The sequence below is a fragment of the Elephas maximus genome, chromosome 24 (genome assembly GCF_024166365.1).
Source record: "Elephas maximus indicus isolate mEleMax1 chromosome 24, mEleMax1 primary haplotype, whole genome shotgun sequence".
Lineage (NCBI taxonomy): Eukaryota > Metazoa > Chordata > Mammalia > Proboscidea > Elephantidae > Elephas > Elephas maximus.
The window spans coordinates 54,547,460-54,572,936 of NC_064842.1; the positions used below are offsets into that span (position 1 = coordinate 54,547,460).

A 25,477-nucleotide genomic window follows, 5' to 3' on the forward strand; every position below is an offset into this window, starting at 1 on the left:
TGCAGACAGAGGCATATTTATAGTGCTTCTGGAAAAACAAATTCAACCTTTTTGGACCCAAATGGAATCCTTTTGAAAATACAATGCCATGAAATTTTTATACATTTCCAGAATCTTGTCCATTTTGATGTCGTCCCACATTATTGAGGGGCATCACACTAAGATTTGACTAGGGAGAAATATGACTCAAACTCTAATTATTTCTGTTCCCATCTAACTTTTCTTTGTTACCCTCAGGGTATTCATTTCAATGAAAGGATTTTCTTAGGACTGCTTGCAGTTTGTTACATTCATAACCAATTCAAGAATCACTGAAGATAGAATTGAATAAGAATAAATTGATATCCCAAACCTTACCCTGCATTTTAACAACATTGATTCTGGATTTACACTTTTGTCTTCCTCAGGATCACTCAAAATGAGTGTCCACTTGTATTTTCTGGATTTCCTTGAGACTCCTAATTTTAGTGTTTATCATTTCAATAGTGTATGGTTTGCACCTGTACCAATCTTTCAAATTTCTTTTTCTTCAAGTGTTGCCTTTCTCTCCTGAACCCTTTTCCTCTGGAGTAGTTCCTATTTTAGCATATGTACATGACTGTGGGCTTTCTAGCCTAAAATACAACTTTACAAAAGTAATCTTACCATAGAAGCCATTACTCCTTCCTAAAGAGTCTTTCAGAGCTAACTTTTTACCCCACTTTTCAATATTTTCCCGAAAAGTTGAGAGGCAGGAAGGCTGTGACAGGGAGGCCAAGAACCTGGAGTGGCATTAACATTAGTGAAAAATGGAGGCAGCAGTAATTGGAGTGGATTTATACTGGGACATGTGATAGATGTTCAAAGATATTTTATCCTACCACCGAGTCGATTGCATTTCTCAGAAATGAATTTCCAGGTGTCTACAGACTGCACCAAACACTTCTAAAAGCCAAAGTGAAGATTTTATGAAGCCAGTAGAGACCTAGCCTAGCTCAAGAACGGCCAAGCTTCTGTAATAAGATTTTGTGTTTTCTAACCTTTAACTTTCACATCTTCCATCCTCTCTTTCAACAACTGAAAGCATTCTCTGTCAGATTGTGTGATCGTCATTAAAGATCATTATGTTTGTTCTATCTGCTCTCCATACGACCCTGCTGGGCACCCTCTCTTTTAATCTTTTAGTTTCTCAGAAGAATCCAGGTTTCTCCATTTTAAAATGTATTTTGACCACTTCTTTGTGCCCTCTAACACCTTTTCTTCCTATGTGCTTTTGCTACGGGGTTCCATCCTTCATACATTTCCGATGATGCATACATGTTCTGTAATCTCTTATCCTTGCCCTTTGCTCTATTACCACCAATATATGCAACATATGATGGATAACTAATAAGTATTTTCATCCCAGCTTGAGCTACATTCGTATATCCAGAAGCCTATTTAGATAATGTCACTTGAAAATTTCCTAGGAATTTTAACTTCAACATGCTCCAAACTAAAGTCCTTATCCTTCTGCCAAACCTGTTTCTACTGCATTATTGCTTGCTCTGGCTAGTGATACCATTTTCCATCAGGTCATTCAAGACAGAATTCAGGAATTAAGTCTAAACTCTCTCTTCCTCATCACTTATTTAAAATCAATTACCCAATCCTACCAACTCTTATGGAAACCCTGGTGGCGTAGTGGTTAAGTGCTACAGCTGCTAACCAAAGGGTCGGCAGTTCAAATCCACCAGATGCTCCTTGGAAACTCTATGGGGCAGTTCTACTCTGTCCTATAGGGTCACTATGAGTCGGAATCGACTCGATGGCACTGTTTTTTTTTTTTTTTTATTTTGGTTTTATCAACTCTTATTTCTTTAACCTCTCCTCTCCTTTGTTAATAGTTCCATGTCTTGATCTCTCTAAATCTAGTCTTCTTGATTGGTAAAACACAAGTCTAATTATTTTTTCCCCTGGCTCAAACTGGCTTAATTTTTTGTATCCAAACTAACTTCACTCACTCACATGTTTTAAAATGTCAAATGTCACTTAATGCTTATGTTCTTTTTAAATATGTAATTTCCTGTAAAATTTACAAATTATATGACAATTCCTGTTGTGCATTCAAGACCCAGATCAGATATTTTATTTTCTGTGAAGGCTTTGCTAATGAACTCTACACTTTCTACTTATGTGACCTCTATTTACTACATCTATATCTCTATCAGAGCCCTGGTGACGTAGTGGTTAAGAGCTCAGCTGCTAACCAAAAAGTCGGCAGTTCAATTCCACCAGCTACTCCTTGGAAACTCTGTGGGGCATTTCTACTCTTCCTATAGGGTCGCTATAGGTCTGCAGGGTTGCCATGAGTCAGAATTGACTCAATGGCAACAGGTTTGGTTTTAGTTTTTTATATCACTGTCAGGGCCGTGGTGGTGCAGTGGTTAAGTGTTTGGCTGCTAATCAAAAAGCCAGCAGTTTGAATCCACCAGCTGCTCCTTAGAAACCCTGTGGAGCAGTTCTACTCTGTCCTATAGGGTCCCTTTGAGTGAGAATCGACTCAATGGCATTGGGTTTATATCTCTATCAGTACACAGGCTACACTGTAGTACAGTTTGATTTCATATCTCTTGCTCTTAATAGTTTTTGAACTACTTGAGAGTGGGAATTATGTCATTTCACCCTGTGTTTCCAAATTCAAATCACGGGGTCTGACATATATGGACTAGGGTGAAAAAAGTTTTATGAACAAATGAATACATGGAAAATTTACAATTAAATGAGTAAAAATGGAGAATTCTCATTTTCATATATTTAACATATCTGTCTAAAACATTTAAAGATCAGCCTACTAATCATCATTTTAACCTTATGTGAATTCTTTTAGAGAAGGGGAGCCGATACTCAGGCACTTATCCTGTGTTTAGACTTCCTTCCAGTTTACAAGAAAAAAATGGATTTAGTCTCTAGTAACGTCTTCCTTGTCACTGTAGAAGGCCAAATAATGGCCTGCCAAGGTATCAGATCTTAATCCCTGTAAATGTTCCCTTATTAAGAAAAAGGGTTTTTTGCAAATATGATTAAATTGAGGACTTTAAGATGAGAAGATTATCCTGAACTAACTTGTGGGCCCTAATACAGTCATATTTGTCTTCATAAGACAGAAATTTGATAACACACACAGAGAAGAAGGCAATATGAAGATAAAGGCAGAGATGAGTGAAGCAGCAACAACCAAGAAATTCCAGTAGCCACTAGAAACTGAAAAAGGCAAGAAAAGAATTCTCCCCTAGAGCCTCTGGATTTAGTCCTGCCAACATCTTGATTTCATTCCAGTGATTCTGAGTTTTAAGTTAGCACAGGGCAGCTAACTGAAAGGTAGGTGACTGTACAGGAGAAAGACCATATTCTGACTCATTGTTGTTGTTAGATGCAGTTGAGTCAGTTCCTACATGTAGTGACTCTATACACAACAGAACAAAACACTGCCCAGTCCTGCACCATCCTTACCATCATTGCTATGCTTGAGTCCATTGTTGCAGCCGCTGTGTCAAACCATCGCATCAAGGGTCTTCCTCTTTCTTGCTGACCCTCTACTTTACCAAGCATGATGTCCTTCTCAAGGGACTGGGCCCTCCTGATAACATGTCCAAAGTAAGTGAGATGAAATTTCACTGTCCTCGCTTCTAAGGAGCAATCTGTCTGTAGTTCTTCTAAGACAGACATTCATTCTTCTGGCAGTCCATGGTATATTCAATATTCTTCACTAACACCATAATTCAAATGCATCAATTCTTCAGTTCATCAATTCTTCTTCAGTCTTTCTTATTCATTATCCAGCATTTGCATGCCTATGAGGTGATTGAAAATACCATGGCTTAGGTCAAGCATGCCTTAGTCCTCAAAGTAATGTCTTTGCTTTTCAACACTTTAGAGAGATCTTTTGCAGCAGATTTGCTCTATGTAACCCCATATGTCAAAATGTAATCCCATATGTCAAAAGTAATCCCATACGTCAAAAGAGAACTGCCCTATAGGGTTTCCTAGGTTGTAATTTTTGTGGGAGAAGATTGCCAGGTCTTTTCCCTCCCAGAGCCGCAGGTGGGTTCAAACCATCAACCTTTCGGTTTGCAGTGAAGAGCTTAACCATTGAGCAACCAGGGCTTGCTCCTTCCTTAAAGATTACAGCTTAGAAACTCTATGGGGCAGTTCTACTCTGTCACATGGGGTTACTATGAGTAAAATGACTAAAAGATACTTAACAAGAACAATAGAACTGTGAGAAAATAAACTTCTATTGTTTGTGGTAGTTTGATACAGTAATCATGGAAAAATAATACGTTTACAAATGTAATATTTGTGCCCATTCCAAAGAAAGGTGTTCCAACAAAATCCTGAAATTACCAAACAGTATCATTAATACCACATACAAGTAAAATTTTGCAGAAGATAATTCAAAAATGGTTGCAGCAGCATGTGGACAGGAACTGCCACAAAATGAAGCCAAATTCAGAAGAGGATGTGGAATGAGGGATAACATTTCCGATGTCAGATGCATCTTGGCTGAAAGGAGAGGACACTAGAAAGATATTTACCTGTGTAATATTGACTATGCCAAGGCTTTCAACTGTGTGAATCATAAAAAATTATGGATAACATTGCAAAGAGTTGAAATCCCAGTATACTTAGTTTTGCCCATGAGGAACCTGTGCATGGGCCAAGAGGCAACTGTTCAAACAGAACAAGGGAATGTGGTGTGGTTTAAAATCAGGAAAGGTGTGTCAGGGTTGTATCCTTTCACCATGCTTATTCAGTCTGTTTGCTGAACAAATAATCTGTGAAGCTGAACTATATGAAGAAGAACGTGGCATCAGGATTGGAGAAAGACTCATTAACAACCTGTGATATGCAGATGATACAACCTTCCTTTTGGAAAATGAAGAGGACTTGAAGAACTTACTGATGAAGATCAAAGACCACAGCCTTCAGTATGGACTGCACCTCAACATTAAAAAACAAAAACAAAAATCTTCACAGCTGGACCAATAAGTGACATCGTGATAAACAGAGAAAAGATTGGCGTTGCAGGGATTTCATTTTACTAGGATCCACAGTCAATGCCCACAGACGCAGCAGTCTAGAAATTAAACAACATATTGCATTGAGCAAATCTGCTGCAAAAGATGCCTTTAAAGTGTTAAAAAGCAAAGATGTCAGTTTGAGGACTAAGGTGTGCCTGACCCAAGCCATGGTATTTTCAATCACCTCCTTGCATGTGAAGACTAGACAATGAATAAGGAAAACTGAAGAAGAATAGATGCCTTTAAATTATGGTGTTGACAAAGATTATTGAATATACCATGAACTGTCAGAAGAACTAACAAGTCTGTCTTGGAACAGCCAGAATGCTCCTTAGAAACAAGGATGGGGAGACTTCAACTCACTTAGTTTGGATGTATTGTCTGGAGGGACTAGTCCCTGGAAAGTGACATCATGCTTGGTAAAGTAGAAGGTCAGTGAAAAAGAGGAAGACCATCAACAAGAGGGATTGACACAGTGGCTACAACAATAGGCTCGAACATAACAATGACTCTGAGGATGGCACAGGGCTGGGCAGTGTTTAGTTCTGTTGCACTTAGGGTCACTATGAGTGGGAACCAACTCAACTGCATCTAACAACAACAATGAGTCGGAATTGGCTCAAAGGCGCCTAACAACAATAATGTTGTATGGACAAAGGCTGTGTATTCAATGCAAACAAACAGGCAAAAGTCAGGGAACAAATGATGCTGACTGAGTGAAAAGAGCTGGGAAACAAAGAAATTGAGAAATAAGGGCCCAAGGGATCCTGCTCATATATGAGAAATTAATTTGATTATATTATTTAATATGTGGTAATTTCCACATGGCTAAAGGAAAATTAATATCCAGGGTTTTTATACTTATTTCATGCATAAGCACTCAATTTAATTTTTTACAACAAAAGTGCAACAAATGGGAATAATTAAAGTGAATACACTTCAAAAATTTGCTGAAATGTCTGTTACGTACCTAACAACATGAGCCAATTATGGCCTCTAAGATTTTCTTGAAATTACCGGAGGCCATGGAAGAAGTTGCTAAAAGAGAGCCATGTATAAATGCACAAAATACTGTTCATTTTCAAAGGAATTTAAAGTATAATGTTTAAAAACATAGAGTCTGGAACCAAAATGTCTTGGTTTAAACCCTGGTCCTACTTAAGTGCTGGGCTGCTAACGGAAAGGTTAGCAGTTCAAACCCACCAGCCACTCTGAGGGAGAAAAGATCTGGTGATCTGCTCCCATAAAGATTTCAGCCTAGGAAACTCTATGGGGCAGTTCTACCCTGTCCTATAGGTTCACTGTGAGTTGGAATTGACAAGAGGGGGCACAACAACAACAATAACATTACCAGCCCTGTGAACTTGGGTAAATTATTTCCTCTGTGCCTTGGTTTATTTAATGCATAAACTGGTGATAAAAATAGACTTCACTGGGCTGTGCTTAACTTAAACTTCCCCAAGTGTTTAGTTCTATAAACATGTTTGTTTATAAATAAACAAGGAAAGACTGAAGTAAATCCATTATCATTCTTGGCATAAGGTGTATTTTGTAAGGGACCAGTCATTTTAAGTTTTATTTAAAAAAAAAACTATTTTTGGAAAAGGAAAAGAAAAATATCTACCACTACCATATTAACACTGTTTATTAACACTATTTATTAGGTGTAATATGTACCCCAATTTCATAAATGTTAAAATAAAAAAAAAAAACATTTTTAAAAGAGGAAATAGGTTGGTCAGGACATGCACGCTTCTAGATGGTACTGGAACGTTGTAGAGGAATTAAGGCTCTTGGGCTCTCCTTTCTTTAGAATCCAAGTAGGCAATTTTTATTTGTTGAAATTCTTTTCCTTTTAAAGGCCACTAAGCAACTGTAAAACTTATAGCCTTCTTTTACAATGATCTATTTTGATAACCTTCCCCCCACCCATGGACATATCCTAATAGACAATTGAATCCATTATGTGTTGATTTTACTGATTGATCTTTTTGAAAGGTATCTTATTTCTAAACTCCAGGCATACTTCGCTCTAATCCCTGTATTTAACATGACTAACATAAATGTTCAACATTACAATTTATTGTATAAAGTGATTTTACCAAATGAATCATTCATCCCATCTTCTGTCTATTCCATCTCAGCCTCAGTTCTCATGTGACAATAGACATTATGATTTTAGCAACTGCTCTCTTGGCAAATTTAACTGCAGCTTCGTTACAGAAAATGCCAAATATATGTGATTGTGTACAGGAACCCTTGCCAATGGAAAGTGGCATTAATTTTTAAATCTCTGACAACTGACTAAATCATTGTGTTCAGCAGTGTTTGGAAAGAAATGTTTACTCTTCCAAAATAGAACTCTTTGGATCAAAAGTGAGAATTAAAATTCAAGTGATGATAAACACATCAATTCGTAGTTAACAAGACATGAATTTTCATTCCCAAATTATATACCATTCACTTTATCTGGAATGTCCTCTCATGTCCTCTTATTTTGTCGAGGCCCTACTCATATTTCAAGGCTCAGCTAGCAGCCCTCATCACCATTAATATTTCTCAATCACTCTCACCCAAACAGAGCCCTGTTATTTGAATTGTTTTGAACATAAAAACAAATAAACTTTAAAGCTGGAAGAGAACTTAAAGCAAAACTAGATCAGGCATCTAATTTTACATGGGCGGAGCCCAGGTCACAGAGTGGTAAAGTGGCTTCCCTTTGTAACATTGACCGTTAACAAAATGCTTAGCACAGCAAACTAGAGTTCCTCACTGCCATTTATTATTAACCTAGTGAGTTTGATAGTGTATATTTTCCATGGATCCACAGAAATCAGTAAAGTGCCATCAAATAGATCAAATGACCAGGGCTTAGCTTCTCACGTGTTACTTCACCCTGATTTCAACCAGAGTTCAGAGACCATTTCATTTTGTTTTGGTTACATGATTTCAGTTGAAGGAAAGGATCTTATTGTCTCTCTCTCACACACACACATGCACACACACACACACACACACACACACACAAAAGCACTACATTGAAACTTTGCTCTTGTCCATATATTTTCTATATCTGTTCATCCTTTCATTCATTTATCTATATGAGTAGACACAAAAGAAACAGTAAAATAATGTATATTCCCTGTTATAAGATTTTGATTTCACTGTCCCCAAAAGGGGTGAAATGCCTTATATCATCTCCCACAGTTTATCCTCTAGTGCCAAGAATAAACTATGTAGTTCATATATAATTTCTGATATTAATGAAGATGAGAATAATTAAATCAGTTGATGTATAGACAATATGTAGAATTTCATATGTATCAACAGTATGACATAACTGACATCAATATTAATTAATAAAATTAATGTATCACTTAACAAAACCAGATAATAAAAAAACATACTTTTATAAAGCATGGTATAATGAGCATAATTTGAACCACATTAAAGGCAGTTTAGAATCATATAAGTAAATAAGTTTCAACTATTTACTTTTTGAGCCTTAATTTATACCTTTAGAAATTAAATATAATGATAACGATAATTCAACAGTGTGGGAATTGAAATAACATAAAGTTAAATGTACAAGGTGTTCTTTGGAAAATTTTTATATGCAATATCTGGCATCTGACAGTGTACTATAACAAAGACCTAAAAAAAAAATACAAGCAATTTCACAAGGCAGAATTATACATAACCACACTGGAATAGGTAGTTCAGGTCTAATAGGAAGCTCTTTCATTCTCAACACATGGCTTTTATTTCTGGATCCAGGCTTCTTCTATGTCCTGCCATATTCCTGTATCTCAGTATTTGGGAAAGGGGCAAAAGTATAAGAGCCATAGACCTGCAATCCTATTAAGTGCATGCAGGACCAGGTTCATAGAAGTACCACCTAGGTATGCCAGGTGCCCTGCACTTAAAATGGTCCTGTGCTTTATTTAATGCTCTGCTGTCGCTGTCCTGAAATTTTTAATTATTTTTGAGCAAGGGTCCCGCATTTTCATTTTGCATTGATCCCTGAGGGAATGACTCATGCATACATTCCTTCTTTCCCCCTCTTACTGGACAGAAGTTGAACCACAACTTGCCACAAGGAAGGCTGAAGAATGTAATATCTAGATGGCAGCCAGTGCCAGCTGAAACTCAGGAGTTCTAATAATAATTGAAGGAATGAAGATTGTTCTATATCTAGCAATCTCAACCACAGTGCCAATATTTGCATTATTTTATTACCAGAACCTAGCAATATGACGGGTACATGCCTGGTGCTTGGTCTATGCTGGGAGAGTTGTCTGCATTTATGATTCCTATCCAGGCTGCCTAAACTGAGGCCTTGGGCTCAGCATTCTCTTAAAGAAGCCTGGAAATTGGGTTTCTTTCTCCCCCAGTCCTTCTCCTAGTCAGAGAACTCTTCCTCCCAGTTCCAAACCCACAGTAGCTGTCTCTATGACTACTTATGACTACTTAATTGTACTAACATAACTAATTTTGTAGCTAGTAGGGGGAAAAATGTTTTTATAGTCAGGCATCCAGGGTCACAGGACTGTCACGCTGTTTGAATTTGAACAAAGCTTGGCGACAGGATGCTCAGGCTAAGGGCAACTGAACAAAAGATCCTTCTGCTTATTCCTTTTGCTTGTTCTCATGCACTCTGAAATATAAAACCCCTAGATCCTTTTGCCTCAGGGCCTTTCACCTGCAACATAAAATTGGAGCTTTAAGTGTGCGGGAAAGATTTTCTGCGTCAGCTCAACCTGGGATAGGGGTCTGAGGGAGGCTGACCAACAGTGAATCTTACCTCATTCATTTGCATCCTATGTAAATAATAAAAGCATGCAATCTTACCACTGGGTAATGCCAACTAATTACTGAGAGCTACAGCCCTCTACAAGCCCATCTTTGATCACAGCTCACCACAGTATATTTTCTGTTAAAAAAATATTTATATATATATGACCTGATATCTGAATCAAGAAGAAAAATAAATAAACCTTTCATATCTTAAATAGAGACATCTCGTCAAGGTCACATAAAATAGATTGGCCAAATCTAATACCCTTTAATATTAGGTGAATATTTCCAAAAATTAGAAAATACTTCCAAAATCCTCGGCTCATAATAGACAAAAACAGGTAAGTAGTTCTTCTGTGGAACTCCGTTTTTAGAAGGAGACATTGTAGTTGGCGAAACTTTGTGTTACACAAGTAGAAAGTCTCATGTGCTTTAAATCTGTGGTGTTTTATCAGGTCCTTTCTGGTAAAAATATTCTTAATTCAGATATATTTTGGTATTATAACTCTCTTACCCTACCTTAACTAAAATTAATATATTTTTAGAAAAAGTGTTAAAACAATTATATATGATGCTAGGTACCCAGATGGTGGATGATTGTTTGTGCAAGAAATATAAACACAAAAATTATAGCAATATGGAGTCATTTAGTATAGAACAAAACACGCCTATATGCCATAATAATCACTACCTTTTCTGTGTTATTACAACAGCATGAAGTTACTGATGGTGATTATGATTACTTGATATACTTATAAGAAATTTAGAAAAGACTCCAGCAAAGGAATTACAGCAAAACAATTTGAGGTCATAAATGGGGTATAAAGTTTGCATTTCTGGAAAATATTCTTATATAAAACTCTTTAGTCCCTGCTGAGTTACTGAATAAATGAAGCATTTCTATGATTTTTAGATCATAAATTTTGTGCTCGTTACTATAAAAACCCATTAAACTAGTTAGATATTCAATTGGAGAATACATTAGAGAAAAAATAATGCATCACCATTTGTATTAGTCAGAATGAGAACACATGTAAAAAGAGACGTAGAATGGCATGACTGGAAAACAAGATAAATTTATTTTCCTCTCATGGAACATGCAGGATGGGTACTTGGGATCTTCTCAGACTTGTCATTTTAGGAAGAGTTAGGGGCTCTTCCACCCTTGACACATGATTTCTAAGGTTCCCTATACACAGTCATTCACAAACAAGGAGGAAAGTAAAAGAGTAAAAGCAAGCCAAGTTTCCTTTCAGCAAGTTAGATAAGAATGCTAATATGATATCCCCTGAATTTTCATTTGTAAGAATTTAGATACAAAGCCACACCTACCCACAAGTGAAATTGAGAGCTTTGTACCTAGGAGAAGGAGGCAAAGGATTGGAACGGATAGGGTTCTATCATGTTGCTTTTTTATTTTTTATTTTTGTAGTAATGAAACTTCCCAGGATACATTATTCAAGGTTTACATTTTTGCTTGCAAATGATCTGTACTTACGAAATTTCTAATAACATAGTGCATGTACTATCATATTGTGATGTTTAAAAGTAATTTTTATTTAGATTTACAGAAAAATTTATGAATATAGGACAGAAAGTTTCTATATGGCCTACTCCCAGTTTCCCAGAATTCACAGACCACACTCACAGTTATGTATTCAATTAGAGAAGTTACAGGGCACAACTTGGAATCAGGATCAACTTGGAAGTAACAGGTTACAACCTAGGATCAGGAAGCATGGAGGCAAGGTCTGAAATGCTTCCCTGAAGTAGAGAGCATACTTCCCTTCTTCAGTACGGGACAGCTCTCTCAGCTCCTTTAGGCTGTGCAAACAGGCCACTCTCTCAGCCATACGTGACCCCTCTCAGCTCTGCACGCCTCTCTGCATTTGAACCCCCTGCTGTCGATCTCTTCGCTGCTAACTGGCCCAGCTCATAGTCAGTGCAGCAGCTTGCTTAGCTGCTGCTCTCCTAGCAGCAACTTTCTACCATCACCATTGGCTCTGCTACAGGGCCCCTTCCACGTCTCTTGCTGTCTTCAATGTTACAGCCATTGACTTGTATTACAACTCTTTTAGGAGAATCCTTCTCACTCTTTGCTTCTTCTCTTTTCTTATCTTTAAAAGCCTCTGCAGGGTTGGCTGCTTAGATAAGAAAATTCCTTGTCAATTTCAAGGCATGGCCCCTCCAGCAGGACCACGAACTGACCAATCATCACAAGTCACTCAATCCTCTTGCGTAGATTTTGAAGCCATTACTTGCACAATAAATTGACCAGTCGGTGCGTAAAATAGTTCAATCACAAGGCAAACTGAAGCCCTGGCCAAACAAAAATATCAAACCATCAATTTGCTTACAGCTTAGCCAGAAATTTTCAATCAACCTGAAAAATCCCTTGAAACAAACCCTCTGGAAGTGGAAAACAGCCTGGGAGCCCTCCCCAGCCAAGTTGCTTCTTCAAAGAACTAGGGCAAAGGTAACTCCTCAGGGCTTAGGAGAAAAATCTCTCAAGCTTCTTTTCAAAGATCCAAGGCAAAATGCCACATAAAGGAACTCATTTAATTACATTAGACGTAGGTTTTTTGGTGTTTATCCCGTTTGGTGTTCTCTAAGCTTCCTGGATCTGTGGTTTAGTGTCTGCCATTAATTTTGTCAAGTTCTTGGCTATTATTGGTTTAAATATTTCTTCTTTCTACTTATGCTATTCCAGTTATTTGTATAACTTTTCAAATTATTCCACAGTCCTTGGATATTACAGTATATTTTTTTCTTTTTTCATTAATGTTTCTTTTTGCATTTGATTTTGAGAAGTTACTGGAACAGTTAATAGCACAATCCCTGTCACGTGCTAACAAAGGTTTATATGGTAAATAAGTAAGTGATTGAGTGAATGTTAATAGAAATTTATTGACTTAAATTCAACAAAGTATTAATAGTATGAGATAATCCACCAAGTGAATTATCAGGGACTTGATGCTCCATATTAGGCTAAATTAATTTTAAAGAATTCAATAAATTTGTTGAATAAGGAAAACGAGTTCGAATTTTTTATTGCTTAATAAAGGCTATTGAGTATTTTCAAATTTTTAACTAAATATACGCTGTTAAATTTTGTACCAGACTATTTCTAGAAAAGCAATCACAGATGGTATTGAGATAAACTGAACAACGGACACCTGGTCTGTGTTTCTTTTCCTATTTTCCTTTTTTTCCCCAGTCTAATACTAAAGAATAATAACATAAATGGCAAACAGTATTTGGATACATTTAGTTGAATGTCTCCCTGTAATCCATTTTTCCATTCTATTGTCTCTTATAATTTTATGTCCTTGTTTTTAATACTTGAAGGTATTTGTGATTAGTACACAAGACCTAGATTTTTGAAGTTCCAAGACAAAATAATGATTACATGTAATGCCAAATGATAAGCAAGTTTTTATTAGAGAGAAACCTTTATTAAATTGTTTGTGAAATTTAGTTTAAAAGACTATCCTGTAAAATTATTTTTCTGGAGACAGAATATTATGCAATTTTTATGTATTTTATAAACTATCTTTGTATTAGAATTCATAGGGCTAAATGCAACATGAAAATATAACACTAGAGTGTCAAGTTCTTCAAATCAGGGAAATCACAGTACAGTTTTCATGAGCATAACTGATAGAAGACATTTCACACATTTTTAACACTTCTCCGTAAGTTATAAGCAAAATACTTTTTAAGTGTTTTCATTTATCTTACATATTTCAGTTACAATCTTCTGCATTAAATCACTTGAGCAGATATTTTTTCATTAGTCTTAGTATTTAAGTTTTTTTTCTTTTAGAAATACATTTTTCTATTTACTGAAGCTGTATAATAGTTATATAAATTTTAGAGAGTCTGAAAACCCAGAAAGTTATTTGACATGCCTAAATTTTATTTAAAAAAATCAAAGAGTGCTATTATGTAATGTGTAATACTGGTGCTACTTCTCTGCTTTTTACCTTAGTAGTCCCAAGTTGAGGATTGTTCACTACAAAAAAGAAAAATAGCAAATATCAACAACTTGTGTTAAAAATACTTAAATTGCAATATTCAGTAATAAAACAGCTATTAGAGTGATTATGGTTTTCTACCTAAAACATTCTTATTAAAAAAAATTAAGTTAATTAACTCTGTTGTGTGAAACTCAAAGAAATGAATTTCTTGATAGAACTGTTCATTTTCCATCCTTTTCCATTTTGTGTTGCATGGTACCCCCTAAGGGAGCAGTATACAAATTTATATTTGAATAATATGTTTGTATAATCCTTTTCTAAGTATTAAAAGAAGATGAATTGTTTCAGGTGAATGATACTTGAGAAATGGAATCAATTGTATGTTTCTAATATCATGATCAATGAATGTTATTTAAATGATTGAATAATGATGTTTAAACTTGGGGGTGTTAACCATTTTACAATGTTTGACTCTTAACTATGTTGATTTCAGCTTTATTGCATTGTGAAGTATGTACTAGATTTTTCCAAAAATTCACATATATGAGCAATTTTTATAGAATCTTGAAATTCAGAACCACTTTTTACATCATTCATTCACTGAACCACCATTGAATTAGGCTTGTAAAGTATGCCAACCTTCAATTTATGGCTTGTCAGTTATTTTATAATTAAAGGTTTAAAAATGTACCTGCTTTCTAGGAACTTATAGTCTAATAAATATTGTTATATAAAAAATGAAGTACAATAAAAGTCAAAACGGCTTTGTCAGCATTTTGACCTTGGTGCAATTGTAGTGTAAAGGAGGAATAGTTCATTTAACTAAGGGGAAGATGAAGGATGAATCTAAATATGAGATAACTCTTGTCTCGATTCTTGAATGAAAATTAATGCTTTGGAAGGCAGTCAAGGACAACAGAGGAAAGGGTGCTCCAGGCAGAGAGCAGTCTGGGCGCATAAAAGAGCTTGCCATGTTTGAGTCACTGAAGGAAGTTTTACACAGCTTGGATCGAAGTAAATACAATGGAAAAAGAATACAGACAGCCCTCGATTTACAGTGGGGCTCCTTTCTGAGGACTCCATTGAAGTAGTTTCTGGTGTTAGTCAAATACTTCATTTTTTTTTTTTTTTTAGTTTTCATTATTATTGCCTTTTATCGTAAATATATAAATCTGATCTTTCTTTGTCTTTTGGGTTTGGAAACATCTGTGAGTGAACATCTGAGAATGATAACATCAGCAAATACATTGTATGTAGTACATATTAGTAAAGACAAGATATACCACCCACAGGGAAAAAAAAATAGGTGGTTGTAGGTGCGATGCAATGTAATTCAAATGCTTCCTAAGTTGAGGACTACCTGTATAGGGAAATAACAAAGGGCTGAATTAAGAAGGAAATTACATAACTACTAATAAGCTCTGGAGGAGCAATGGTTAACTGCTTGGCTACTAACCAAAAGATCAGCAGTTCAAACCCACCCAGCATCTCCACAGAAGAAAGACTTGGCGACCTGTTCCACAAAGATTACAACCTAGGAAACCCTACTGGGCAGTTTTACTCTGTCCAAGAAAGTTGCTATCAGTCAGAATTAACTGAATGACACCTAATAACAATAACGATGAATTAGAGTCCTGTTCAGCAGAGAATTAGTCAATGTTCAACCATTTCAAGAGGTGGTATACGATCAGGAACTAATGGTACTGAAGGAAGAAGTCCAAGCTGCTCTGAAGGCATTGGTGAAAAACAAGGCTCCAGGGATTGGTGGAATATCAGTTGAGATGTTTCAACAAACAGATGCAGTGCTGACTTGTCTATGCCAAGAAATATGGAAGACAGCTTCCTGGCCAACTGACTGGAAGAGATCCATATTTATGCCTATTCCCAAGAAAGGTGATGCAATCGGATGTGGAAATTATACAGCAATACCATTAATATCACACACAAGCAAAATTTTGCTGAAGATCATTCAAAAACAGCTGCAGCAGTATATTGACAGGGAACTGCCAGAAATTCAGGCCAGTTTCAGAAGAGGAGGTGGAACCAGGGATATCATTGGTGATGTCAGATGGATCCTGGCTGAAAGCAGAGAATACCAGAAGGATGCTTACCTGTGTTTTATTGACTATGCAAAGCATGGACGGTGTGGATCATAAAAAATTATGGATAACATTACGATGAATGGGAATTCCAGAACACTTAATTGTGCTCATGAGGAACCTTTACATAGATCAAGAGGTGGTTGTTCAGACAGAACAAGGGGATGATGATTGGCTTAAAGTCAGGAAAGGTGTGCGCCAGGGTTTTATTCTTTCACCATACCTATTCAGTCTGTATGCTGAGCAAATAATCTGAGAAGCTGAACTATGTGAAGAAGAACGGAGCATCAGGATTGGAGGAAGACTCACTAACAACCTGTGTTATGCAGATGACACAACCTTGCTTGCTGAAAGTGAAGAGGACTTGAAGCACTTACTAATGAAGATCGAAGGCCACAGTCTTCGGTATGGATTGGGCCTCAACATAAAGAAAACAAAAATCCTCACAACTGGCCCAATGAACAACACCATGATAAATGGAGAAGAGATTGAAGTTGTCAAGGATTTCGTTTTACTTGTATCCACAATCAACAGTCATGGAAGCAGCAGTCAAGAAATCAAAAGATGCATTGCATCGCATTGCATAAATCTGCTGCCAAGGACCTCTTCAAAATGTTGAAGAGCAAAGATGTCACCTTGAAGACTAAGGTGCACCTGACCAAAGCTATGGTATTTTCAATGGCATCAAATGCATGTGAAAGCTGGACAACGAATAAGGACGGCCTAAGAAGAATTGACGCCTTTGAACTGTGGTGTTGGTGAAGAATATTGAATATACCATGGACTGCCAAAAGAACGAATAAATCTGTCTTGGAAGAAGTACAACCAGAATGCTCCTTAGAATCAAGGATGGCAAGACTGCATCTTACATACTTGGGACATTGTCAGGAGAGATCAGTCCCTGGAGAAGGACATCATGCTTGGCAGAGTACAGGGTCAGCGGAAAAAAAGAAGACCCTCAATGAGGTGGATTGACACAGTGGCTGCAACAATGAGCTCAAGCATAACAACGATTGTAAGGATGGCGCAGGACCGGGCAGTGTTTCATTCTGTTGTGCACAGGGTCCTATGAGTCGGAACTGACTCAATGGCACCTAACAACAACAACATTCAGCAGAGAGGTATGTAACAGATTTGCATTTTAAAAGTTAATGTAAAACAGAATTATATTTTAAAAGTTTCCTCTGGTGAGTGGGCAGAGGATGGATTTTAAAAGCATCTAGGAGAATTAGAGGAAGAAGATGAATTATGGGCTTTCATCACTCCAGGAGACTCAGTAATTAAAAAAAAATAAGTTCTCTAATAAACACCTAAAATTGACAGATTAAATAAACATTCACCCTTTTAAATAGAACTAACAAGTAAGAAAGCAAGAGACATATCCAGCATCTAAAAATGAAGCAGAAATTGACAAGCAGAGGCTGTTAACTCCATTGGGATAACTGAGGAAGTGCAGATAGGATGCTAGTGGAGGGAGGTGGGGATTCCAGTCTTGCTAACTAAGTAGTGTAGGTTTCAACCAGCACGTAAAAATATCAGGAAAGGCCTTAAAATATTTACATTATAACAATTTAAAAAATATATAAACAAAAACCTGTAAAATCCGGATAAAGAGGTTGAATCGAAATGGCAGGATAGTCTCCTACCTAGGAAAGCCACTTCGTAGTTTGGGCTGCTCAGCAGAGTGAGTCACAGCCAAGAGCTGCTCTACTAAAGCATCACCCAATACCCGCCCTGGGATTATTGTGGACTTGAAATGCAGCTAGTCAGAATTGGGGTGGATGTAAATGTAAACCACAAGCTGGATTTCTAACACATAGTACAAAATGGAATAATGTTTTATATTGATTATGCTTGAAATTACATCACCTTGGATACATTGTTTTAGGTAAAATATACTATTAAGGTTCATTTCATCATTTCTTCTTACTTTTTAAAAACTATAGCTACAATAAAATCTAAAATTACTTACATACCTTGCGTTTGTGGCTTACGTTATATTTCTATTAGGCAGTGCTGTCCTGAAGAATAACCTTTTAACATAGGAACATCCCCAGTTTGCAACCTTAAATTATTTTTTGTGAAAGGTTTTATACTGTAAACCGATAGAATATAATTTGTTCCTTGCTTTTGCTTTAAGGTATGAATTTTGTTTCTGTTTATTTTTTCCCTTATAGAAAGCTACATGTCCCAACCTGATAAACTTTGTCTTTGATCACTTAAAACGATCGTTTTATCATATAATACTGTTTTCACACCTACCACAATATGTTTCTAGGTTTCATATTCTTTTCCACTGAGGTATATGTCTTCTTTATGATACCACTTACACGTTTCAATATCTGGGTGTGGATGTTCCCACTAACTCGTCTGTTTTCAAAATATTTTGTTTGTTCACAACCATTCATTTTTCCAAAAAAACTTTGAAATTATTTTGCTAAGTTGGTAAAAAATAAGACTTCTTTAAAAGAGTTAGTTTAATCAGATGTAAACTTAAAAATTACTTTGAGATGGAATTCTCATCTTTACACTATTGATCTGATCTTCCAACAGCATAATATGTATTTCCAAAATAGTTAATTTTTGGCAGCAATTTTATTGATAAATTTATTTCTTCTATTAATCTAGTTAAGTTTATTGTCCTTTATGGTTTCTCCCTTTGTATTAAGGTGTTACCAACATATGGTGAGAGAAATAATCAACTGTATTAGAAATAAGGATCTAACTTTTGCTAGAAAACTTTAAAGCCTCTTTTGTTTTCCTTACAATTTTAAGCTGGTTGGTTATTAGTTCTGTATTTGGAAACACTTTTAACTTCTACTGTTACTTTTATAGCATATTTATGTTAATTATCCAAGTCTAAATGCTATATTATAATCTGCATAAATATACGACATATTCATTCTATACAGTAATTTTTACTTACTTCCCCAATTTAGTGATTTGGAGTTGGCATATTAAAAAAAAAAAACTGTCCACAAGTTATCATAAAAAGGCCAAAAAAAAAAGACCTCAAAATCAAGAATGCTGGCGATACCTCTTTAAATGCATCTGTGTGAATTATGAAATGTATTTCAGTTTCCTGTAGTAAATAATTTCTAGAACTATTATTGTTGGCATTTTGAGATTATGTTCTCCATGATTGCTATATAGTCTTCTTAGACCCCTCCCCCCCCTTTTTTTCTCCTATTTACTCATCCTTGCAATTTTAAAGACCTTTTCAGGGTTGTTTTCTGCCCGACTAATGCTGGTTGGTGGTAGAGAATGAGTGAGCTCACCATCTTACCTCAAAAATCCATATATTTACTGGTGGGGCAGTGGGCAAAACCTAATCAGAAGGTCGGTAGTTTGAATCTACCAGCTGATCCTTGGAAACCCTATGGGGCAATTCTACTCTGTCCTATAGGGTCACTATGAGTCCGAATTGACTAGATAGCAGTCGCTTTTTTTTTTTTTTTTTCCATACCCTAAGAACAGTGCTTCACTCATGGTATTTCACGGATATTTAAATAATCAAATATTATATAGTATAGAAATTATGTGATAGCTGTACTGTATAATCATAAAATCAAACAGAACTTTAGTCACACCTAGTTAGTTTGATTGCTGGCATATTAGATCATTTCAAGTGCAGGATTTCGGCTTTGGTTTGAACTTATGTACACTAATTTATCACACTTGACCTCTATGTTCTAAACATTGAATGATTTGTCATAGATATTCTAATTCATCGATCATTTGTAGTTTATTAAAATAACCAATATTGCCTTTATGCAAAAGAAATGGAGATGTGCATTAAAAATCCCAGTTAACTAAGATGTGTTTAGTAAGTATTGGAATTATTAGGAGGCGCTTAAAGTGTACTTCTTCAAATTTTTGGACTAGAAAAGGCTGGAGATAGAAACGTAAATCCGATTATGAAGGTGAAGGAATGGATGGTACAGTGAATGGGCATGGCAAAATGCAAACTCCCAAGTGTTAAAATTCAGCTGGTTTGACATTTTTTTTTTCCTAAGAATAACACACATTTTAGCATCTGTACATCTTGCTTTCAATTTATAGTACTTATGGCCTATGACCATAGGGACAACTCAAGTCAGCTTAAGTCATCCAGAAGCGAACTCAAAATGAGACTGTTACCACAGCTTCAAAAAGCTTGATTTATTTAATGCATTCTTTTCAATCTTCATGTTGATTTGGAAGACCTATAAAATCTTAATTTTATTATTTAAAAAGTTGTCTTTTATACTAGGTTTCCAAAACTTCCAAGTTTCCAGTTGAATTACTATAATGTATAACTCCTACTTTAGCAGAGACTTTTTTTAAAGTTGTTTCAGATTGGTTATTTTCTTCAAATGAGTAAATTTTATGTTTGTGAAAAACGAAGAGAAATTCAATATGTAAAATGAAGGGAACAAAAATAAAAGTGTTATTTAAAGGACATATAGGATTACAGGGCAACCCCTGGTCTGGTTTCTTCCAAAATATTTTTTCATATTTTGACAAGAATCACAAAAAAAATAAATAAAATTAAAAAAATGGAGAAAAATGGATCATCTTTATTTAAGTTCAGTTAGAGAAAACTGACAGCAATTTTAGGATTTTTATTGAACTGAGAGTGACTATTTGGATATTGGTTTAATTGGCTATAAACCCATTTTGAGATTCTGGGGATACCAAGTCAGGTTAAACTACATTGCTCATGAAAATATTTGGAGCAGTAACATATGTTTCTAGAGAGAATATATTCTTAATAAGTTTTTATTTTCAGAATTTCAAGTTTTATTGAATGTATTAAATTCAAGATAAATTTAAAGACCTGAACTAGGTATATCAAAAAGCCAATATATGAAAAAGAAGTCAAATACTCTGTTTTTTTAAAATAACTTTTGTTCTAAACCAGATTTTAACAGTAATTTTTATTAAAATTTGTCAAATTTCTAAAAAAATTGAGAAGAAATGATTTTATATAGGGCTATGGAGAAAAATCGAAATGCTTACGGGCTGTATTTTCTCCCATCCAGAATAAGGAAATAACATGTAACCTTTGGTAAACACATATTGTATTAACACAGGTCATTTAGTCCATTGTTTACAGGATACTACACAACATCCAGTGGTATGTGAGAAATAGGAACATGAAAAGAGTGTGCTGATTATTTATCCATAAATTTGTATAGGACTTTTGAGTTTGTTTGGTACACTTATTTGTATTGTATTCATGTTACCTTAGGCACAACTTTCAGAGAAAGGAATTCATATTACTTCTCTACTTTCGGTGGGAAACTAGACAGAGAGATGCAAAGGAGTCACTCAAAGGGTGTTACCAAGACAGTTGAAGATAAAATAATTTGTTCTATGCCAGGCACAAGAAGTCCAAGGATAAAACCCTAGTTGTGCTCTTCCTTATCTGTGGCTGTAGAAACTTCTCACTCATAAGCCATCCATAAAATTATTAGCATTGCTGACAATCTTCTTAAGTACTAGGGAATTGTGGTTCAGAGCACTGGGCATGCTGCATGTTGCTCAAGCGGTTTCTGGGGCTCAGAACCCCTGGACCGCTGGGCCTCCAAGACTCTTCCAAAAGAGGCCCTCGACGCAGCTGTGACTTTCCCAGCAGATATCTTTTGAAACGATTGCCTATGTTTGATAAGCCTGGTCACTCTGTAAATGATTGATTTTGAATGATGAAATGCTGGTTTTATTCAACTTTTCAGGTAATGTGAAGGTATGTGTTTCGTAATGTTAGTTGACTTATGTCTCCATTTCTTAAGTGATTCCATATAGCTTTGTAGGTAATGACACTAAATGCAATAGCACGATTGATTTATATTTCAATGGTGAGATGAAAAGAAGACAGATTTATTCCAGGAAAATCTGCTAGAATCTTGGTCTTTCATTGCCTTGGTGTGTGATCTTGGAGAATCTGACAAACCACTCTTTTTTTTTTTTTCACTAAGAAAAAGGAAATAATAACCCAAAAGTTACTGTTCTTGGAATTAAATGAAGAAAATACAGGATAGGATACTAGAAAGATGATGAATGTTTAATAATTGTATGTATTTACTACTGAAAAACCTACAACAATAGAAAGCAAATTAAAAAAAAAAAAAAACTCACTTGAACAAAGTAAAAAATTCAGCTACCCAGATCCTAGGTGGAATGACAATGTTTTTGTGTGGTAGGTATTCAGTGAGCATCTGTGTCTAAAATGTCTACTTGCCCTTATACTGCTTCGTAATTGAAAACAATTAGCCCAAGAATCCAGAATGACTGTGCAGTCTTTTTGTCACCTATCATAGTCTTTCCAGCTATGTTGTTTTCTTTCGCTGTGTCCTTAGAAATTCCTTCACAACCTCAACAGGAGAGCTGATCTGGGCAATGCATTTGCTTAAATTATGAGGAAATATTTATAAAATACCTAGACAAAAGCTGTGGGATAAATACTACAAACACACTTTACAGATACATTTATATACCTAAACAAAAATACTATTTAAATTCATATAAAAAGTACTCTGAAAAGTACTAGTACATTTAATATTATACACTGATAATATGGGATCTTAGTTTAACTTTCAAACCAAAAATTGGAACTAAAGTCAGTTTTATATTGAAATAGCTGGCTCTTCAAAGTATCTTTTAACAATAGTTGTTTCTCTGAGAGAAAAATAAATACATCTATTTACGTTTGAATTTAGTTATTTGAGCATTTATTTTATTCCAATACATGATAATTTGTGAATTCTAGTGATATTTTACTGACATGGGTAAAGTGCTAGAATAACTAGGTTTTTAGTACTTGAAATGAAAATGAGTGTGTAGAGTATGCTGATTGTTAGTTATTAGAATGCAGAAAGAGAATGACATGGCACGTTACTAAGGAAATTAAGGGTTTACGTTCTCCATAATATGCTGATAATCACACTGATTTTTATGTATGTTTGCTGGAATGTTCTGCTTTTGACTTGAGAAATCTTTTATCTATTTAAATGATGATGGTGTCTCTAGGAAAGGTTTATAAACATACCACTACCATTATACTGTTAAACATAAAAACCCAACTGAATACTGAGCATTCTGCCTAGTTGGGTTTTCTATTAAAGAGTATTAAAAGGGACTTTCAACTGTTTATCTATTGAAAAAAAAAAATCTGGATGATTTTTCTCACTATGTACTTACAAACTATACCAAAATAGAACTCATGTCATGGGGGGCAAAAAAAAGGAATCCCACAGCACTTCTTTTTAATAACTGTTCAGCTACAAAATTTTATTGGTATCTTTTTATGCTCCCTCTAGAAGATGTAATGCACAAAAGCATTGCCACGGAACATATAAAATTACAAATGAAATTTATTGTAAAAAGTAGAACATCTTCTAGACTGGTGTCAGTATTTATTTCATTCATAAACCAAAACTGCTGTATAATATATTCATTGTCAGCAAGTTCATGTGTGTAAATTGCCATCCAATGTTATTGACTGATATAAGACAGATATTGAAAAGACAATTTAAATTTACTCTTCCAAACATAAACTGTTCCACAAAAGCACTGTAAAAACTCCTTCAAGATTTTGGGTTGTGCTTGACATTTATGGTTAACTACATAATTTGGTCGTGTCATAATCCACTGTGTTTGGCAATTTGGCATTAAACGCCTGCAGAGCAGATTGGATTCTCACCACCTCACTAGTAGACAGCTTGAGTCTATGACGAAGTAAGCAAGAGAAAAGATCTAGACGACGCTGACCAGGTGGGGAAAGTTTATTTACACGGTCTCTTATTTCTAGTAGTTGCAAAAGGGCTGAGTCCTGGGATCCCTGAGTGTAGGGGTAGTCCAGCTGCAAAATCAAGTCCCGAATTGCTTCAGGGTCAAAGTGCATGCTGTAGCCAAACACTTGAATGTTATTGATTTTCATATATCCCAGGTTGCGGGAAGGGTCAATAAATTCCAGAGGTTCATAGTAAATGCTCTCATTGCCATTGGGACCGTTTGACCTGATGCGACTTCTCAGGTAGATATGTACTGTCTCAAAAAATGTCTTCCACTTGTTGCCCAGAGTCAGCGTCCAGTTATAACATTGGAGGGGAAGGTCCAACTTAGTCCGCTCCCAGTCTGGAAAGCTGTTTTCATTCACAGGCATAAACCAGCTCTCAGAGTGGCTTCCTCCAAAGGGATTGACATAAACAGCCAACACTGGTTCCAAGGTGCTGTTTTTAGTTAAGCAAATCTGTAAAGAGAGACCCAAGATCATATGGACCAGACTTGACTTGTACTTGTTACTCTTCAAGGTGAGAAGCATCCGCTTACGCCAGGAGGGGTCAAACCAGCTATTGAGGCGCATGTCGTTGCTAATAAAAATAGCATGGACTTCTATTCGTCTGTCTGTTTTCTGCAACAGGTATTTCATCTCAAGGTCTTGCAGATCCGTCTCAAAGCCAATATAGTGATCCGTGGACTCAGCAACTTCGGGCTTGCAGAGCCCCTGGCTCAGCATGTAGCCGGTGTTGCAGGTGCCACACCGCGTGCGGTTGTCTGGGGCACAGGTAAGGCAAGCCGAGGCATCGCCCACCGTGCAGGGCAGGAACGAGGTGCAGGCCACCTGGTCGTTTGGACATGTGCAGGAGTGGGTCTCTTCGGAAAAGCTGCCCAGGAGGCCGTTCTCATTGCAGTAGAGAAAAGACTGGATACGAGTGAGCCAGTACGTGGAGGTTCTAGAAATACAAAACAAAACAAATTTATGTAAATACAAAGACTATTATTGAGCACTGTAATAAAGTAAACCTTAGCTCTAGAAAGCTGCCCTATCATGTCTTCAGTTTATCTGCAGTCAGCTATCAAAAGAGATAAAAGAGGGATGTAGTTCATAACTTAAAAAATACTACATATATATTGTCATTGATCAGTATGCAAGATTAGATATTGATATAAGCAATAAAAAAAAAAAAAAATCAAACTCATTGCGATCAAGTTGATTCTGACTCACAGTGACCCTACAGGACAGAGTAGAACTGCCCCATAGGGCTTCCAAAGAGCAGTTGGTAGATTGGAACTGCCCACCTTTTGTTTAGCAGTCAAGCTCTTAACCACTGGCCACCAAAGATCCCAGATACAGTCCATTCTGACTCACAGTGACCCTAAGGACAACTTAGAACTGCCCCATAGGGTTTCCTAAGAGCGCCTGGTGGATTTGAACTGCTGACTTTTTGGTTAGTAGCCGAACTTTTAACCACCAAGCCCCAGGGTTTCCAGGTATACATATATTTGATTCAAATTAGAATACAGCATTTCTGAACATGATACCTTCTGCAGAAATTTCAGGCCTACTTGGAAGTTTACCATGAATGGAATTGGAGCAGTTATTGCTTGGAAATAATAATGAACAACAGAAAATAAAAGTACTTTTATCATAAGATATCTAGGGGGTAGAATTAGAGACAATAAATGATGATTGTTCATTCATTCACTCTTGGTAGTGATTGTAGCAGGTAGCCTGAATAGAAGTTAAAAGAAAAGTGGAAGAAAAATAAACAAGGCTAAATTGTCGATCAAGGTA

General features: G+C 36.1%; 1 protein-coding gene across 2 annotated transcripts in view; it reads right to left on the minus strand.

Moving 5' to 3' along the window:
- Window positions 1–23,467: 23,467 nt before the first annotated feature.
- Window positions 23,468–25,477, minus strand: part of BRINP3 (BMP/retinoic acid inducible neural specific 3) — a 549,556-nt gene continuing 547,546 nt past the window's right edge. For both annotated transcript variants that reach the window (XM_049868306.1, XM_049868307.1), the window contains one exon: window positions 23,468–24,635. In XM_049868306.1, the coding sequence (XP_049724263.1) occupies window positions 23,519–24,635 (1,117 nt within the window). In that variant the 3' untranslated portion in view covers window positions 23,468–23,518. The remainder of the gene's footprint in view (window positions 24,636–25,477) is intronic.